The sequence below is a fragment of the Colossoma macropomum genome, unplaced genomic scaffold, assembly GCF_904425465.1.
Source record: "Colossoma macropomum unplaced genomic scaffold, Colossoma_macropomum, whole genome shotgun sequence".
Lineage (NCBI taxonomy): Eukaryota > Metazoa > Chordata > Actinopteri > Characiformes > Serrasalmidae > Colossoma > Colossoma macropomum.
Genome location: NW_023494806.1, coordinates 333,704 through 338,753, shown reverse-complemented (window position 1 = coordinate 338,753; position 5,050 = coordinate 333,704). Strand labels below are relative to the sequence as shown.

Sequence of the window (5,050 nt, the reverse complement as noted above, 5' to 3'; positions counted from 1 at the left end):
CAACACTCACTTCTGTCCTGTTAAAGGATCATTTGATCAGATTTAAAATGAAGATACTGGAACACAAACTCATTTCTAAAGGTATCAGACAGTGAAGAGCATCAGACAGGATTCTGGATGTTTTCATACGTTTTCAGATGTATCTGATAAACACGTTTACACAGTTATTTTTGTCTGTGTGTAATTTTTCCCCATACAGTTTAAAATTAAAGCATTTTAAAATATATTTGTTTAATATGGTAAAATATTCTGAGGCACATTTTAGTGTTTGGAGTGTGTTTCAGCATCAACTGCAGTGAGTTTGAAATATATTTAAATATATAAAAACACATCCTCATATTTTCCCGTATGACAGACGTGTTCAGTAGTAAACAGGTTGAGGAGTGGCTGACTCAGCAGAGCTCAGAGCGTCACTGTGCTGTGAACACAGAGGAGGTCAGTGCTGGTCGTGTTTGATCACCAGGTGATTTGAATATGTCTCGGTCGGTTGAAGGTCAGCAGTTTTCGTGTTTGTTTGTTTATATAAAGTTACGCTCTGAGTGAAGCTGTTGATGCTCGTTGTAACAGACGGTTATCAGACGCGACTTTGTTTACTAAAGTAAACATGAGTTTTCTGAGCTCAGCTGTTTAATATCGCACAATGATCTATTCAGGACATTTTAGTCTGAGATTTCTACCAGATTTCAAATGGACTTATTATTATTTTTATTATTATTTTTATTATCCTGATTTAAGTTTTCATTTTTAATTGATTATTTAACTGTCCTGATTTCATTTCTAATTTGATTTTTATTTTAATGATTTTCTCTTTTAAATTTATTGTTTAATTATGTTTTTATTGTTGTTTATTTTTGTTTTTCTATTCATGTTTACCTTTTAAAAAAAAACTCTTGTAAAGCACTTTGAATGACAGCAGTGCATTTTACACAGCTGTCGTTTGCACTGCCACACTTCTGTGTACTGTCTCCTATTTATTTATTTATTTATTTATTTATTTGTGCACGTCAGACCAAACATAGTGAGCATTTGAATATGAAGAAAACTAAACAAAGCAAAACAGCAGGAACCGTACAAAAAAGCCCGAAAGGCTTGTTTTAAGCTCTTTCCCAATCGGATGAACTCATATTTAGATACACTTTATTCCTGTGTAATCTGTGCTTGTTTATTCTATATTGTCTGTAAATTTCATGTACAGTGTCTGTATATTATTGTCCTCATATAGTCTGAATATTGCCTGTGGACTCCCAGCGTATATTATATATTGTCTTTAACACTACAGACGCACTAACAGCCGGAACCACGTTCCTTGCATGTCGACAGACTCGGACGATAAATCAGATTCTGATTTTTACGTGTTGATGTACATTTGTGTGCAAAAGTCTGTGCACCCCTCGTCAAATTTCATGCATTTGTTGATTTTCTGAGTGTGAATAAGTTAACACACCCTCTACAGAGACACTTCTGCATTACTGCGTAATACATCTTAATACACAATAACTGAGTTTAACACACTGGAAAATATAAAGCATGAAATGTGGCCTTTATAAAAGTTACGGCGCTTTTTATGTTTTATGTTTTCCAATATGATAAACTCAATAAATGGAAATTTGGCAAAATTTTGAAAAATATCATATTTGAGTGTGTTCTCTGTCGAGGATTGTTTACTTATTTACACTTAGAAAATGGAATAAATCAACGAAACGTGATTTGACCAGATCTCTTTTAAACGAGTTACAAAGGGCTGTCTGTTTACATCAAGACTGAAATGATTGAAAGGACTGAGATACAAAATACAGACAAAAATGACTCAAATAATAAAACAAAATAAATCAGTTTAATGAGGGAAAAATAAAAGAAACTGATTTTATAATAGTTTGCTCATCTCTAATACACAGACTAGGAGTTCAGTTTGAAGTGTGTATCATTTCTCTGTTTCTGTGAAATACACTGCTCGTCAAAAGTTTGGGGACACCTAGCTAAATGTTATTAATACAGATTGTTGTGTTTTCTCTGTTTGTTTACAGTAACTGATCATATTAAAGCCTGATCAGGTTTATTTAGAGGAAAACAATATCACTGTAAATATTATTGGTGTTGATATTAGTGACAGTGTTGGCTTGGGAGTGAAGCAAGAGGCCACGCCCACTTTACCCCCTTGCTGTGATGTCAGCGCTCACACCTGTCAGGTGTTTAAATCAGCTTTGAAATAAAGTGATTCTGATTCTGTGTTCTAATTAGTGCAGCAGCACAATATCAACATAACAAAGAACCAATCAGCAGACAGCTACATCATTACATCATCCCACTGAACGGTTCTGTGGCCGGAACGCGGTTAGCTAACCGTCCAGTTTTTTCCGTGTGGATCCGTATTGGTGTGGAAACCCGGTGCAGCGGTTCTCCTCCCGTTCGGCTCTGCGAGGGAAATGAGGCTCGTGACTCTGAACTATTGACTCTGATTGATTCTGATCTGCGTTTGATGCCGACTGATCGCTGTGTTTGTCTTTCCAGGCAGAAGATGAAAGAAGGAGAAGATAAAGTGGTTTATGAGCAGCAGTCGGTCAACCTCTGACCCTCATCACGTCCAGCTGAGACGTCCAGAATGAACCAGGAGCTTCATTTAAACATTTGAACGTTTTCTGGTCAGATCAGCAGCTGATTATCAGCAGATTCAGTGACGCTGCGCTCTGATTGGTTAAAGTGATCTGACGCTCAGAAGATTTGAGTTTAATTTTAGTCTGTGATTTTAATTTTACGCCTTATTTATTTACCAGATTTCCCTCCACAGTCATTCATGGCCTGATCACACCTGCTGCTCAAAACTTTACACTCCCCTCCTGTATTAATAATTAGCTTATTTAATAATGACTTACAGACTATAGACTTTTATAAACTACTCAGAAAGTAATTTTAGACATTTTAGTCAATATGAAATGTCTGTTATTAATAATAACAATAATAATAATAATAATTATTATTATTATTACATTATTAATGTATTAATCTAGTAGAACTTCATGCTGGGTATTAATTTTATTAGAATATTAATCTGGATATTAATTTTATGAGAACTTTACTCTTGATGTTCTCCAGATCTCTCAGTCATTGTAGAATTTGATCAGATCTGTTCATCATTCTAACATTTCTATATATTTTTTTATAATAATTATCTGAAAGCTGTGAAGTTTTATAGCATCATAATATAATCATTTTATACATTCATCTGCGACAAAATTTGCTTTATGTGACTAAACACATTATTACTGTAATTAATCTTTAATAGCTGCTGCTGTCATGTTGGACAAACTTTACACTGTGTTTATATTAATGATCAAACTGCCGTATTACAGAATCTTAGCTCTAAAATCTGACCTGTTTGGTCTCCATGACGACTTCAGTACTGACTGAATTTAGTTCAGTAGCTATTCCAGAATATCAGTTCCTACCTTCATCATCTCATCATGAACTCCAGATAAGAAAACAGCATCACACAAACATCCTAACTAGACTAAACCTCCTAAATCCTGTCCTAACTTTAGGATGAACCCCAACAGGGTCCTCACTTCTGTTTAAGGTCCGTTTCTATGGTTTTTAGGCAGCTGAGTCAGCAGCATAGTTCACTACCAGCATAATGAGCTCCATTTATTCCTACTGTAAAACGCTGCTTTCACTGTGAGATGATTTTCTTTTCTAACTCTGCGTTTTAAAGATCTCAGACGCTGCAGACTCGATCTCCACCGCCCCTCTGATCACCTTCGTGTGTTAATGTTGATGATGAAATATTACAGTGATGGTGGTGAATAATGAGGAGACGGAGCTGAACGTGTGTCTGTTTCCATAACATCTCAGTCCAAAAGTGAACTCAACGCTAGATGCACTTCTTTGAGTGTTCATGGTTCTATATAGAACCATTTTCTTTGCCAAAGAACTTTGAAGAACCATGTTTTAAGAGTTTAGCAGCGCATCTGTGTAGCGGAGCTGTACGGTCCTCATGATCTGACATTCATATCGTTCCTGCTAATAACAGCAGAGTATTAAAATAATATGAAATTAAAAATAGTAGGATGCCCATTTTGGCTCAGCGTCAGTGACCTGATTGGGTCAATTCAGATTGATGACGCGGTCATAAACAAGCAGATATGGGAGGGTTGACCGTGCTGACACAGTGATCTGCAGGTTCTAAAGCGGAGAACTGTTTCCATAACATCACAGTCCAACGGTGCTTTGAAATCCCGCTACGTTCTTCATTTTTCAGTTTTTTTCCATCATTACAGGTTTTAAGGTTTCTGTGATTAAACGGACGATCTGATGATTTTCAGGCCGCAGCTGTCAGACTTTCAGTGTCAGCACTCAGTCAAACTTAATAAAAGAGGTCTAGGCGTCTCGTTGGCCACTGGGCTATTTCAGCTTCTAAGCAAGTGGACTTTGAAGTGGAACAGGGCAGCAGGCGAGCCTAAAGCTTTATTACACACTTCTATAACCAGAGAATAACTCAGCCAGTTCACGCTGAAGTGCCTGTAGTTACTGAGTAATAAGCCTTTGTGTGTAATAAGTCAGAGATTTTAGGAGGTGAAGCTCTAAAATGTGAAGCTCTAGAGTTCCAGCTCTAGAATTTTGGTTTAATCTCCACTTTTCTAAGAATTATAGAAGTGTCCAGAGTCCGGCCCCGGGGCCAAATCCGGCCCACGGATTGATTTTAATGAGCCGTCCAGTCAGTATGTTGCAGTTGTTCCTTCCACTTGATGGAGGTAGCAGTGCTGTAAACACACACACACTCACACACACACACACACACACACTCACACACACACACACTCACACGCTCACACACACACACACACACAGTGCAGCTGAGATATACGAATACACCATGAAACCCAGCGTGGACGACAAACATTCAGGGGACAAAAAAAGAAGCAGCTGTTAATCAGAGCAGATTCAGTGGTTTGTGCAGTAAATATTAACTGTTTTGTATCTTTGTGTTTTTCATATTTTTAATACCGTATATTTTAAATGACCGGCACTCAGGTATTTTGTCAGGGTCCATTCTGGC

The 5,050-nt window shown here is 37.1% G+C and overlaps 1 protein-coding gene across 1 annotated transcript in view; it reads left to right on the top strand.

Annotated features, from left to right (window-relative positions):
* The window catches only part of susd2 (sushi domain containing 2), a 47,143-nt gene extending 43,643 nt beyond the window's left edge, over window positions 1–3,500 (top strand). Inside the window, exon 15 of the mRNA XM_036598205.1 lies at window positions 2,509–3,500. Coding sequence (XP_036454098.1) covers window positions 2,509–2,569 — 61 coding nt within the window. The 3' untranslated portion in view covers window positions 2,570–3,500. The remainder of the gene's footprint in view (window positions 1–2,508) is intronic.
* The last annotated feature ends 1,550 nt before the right edge of the window (window positions 3,501–5,050 follow it).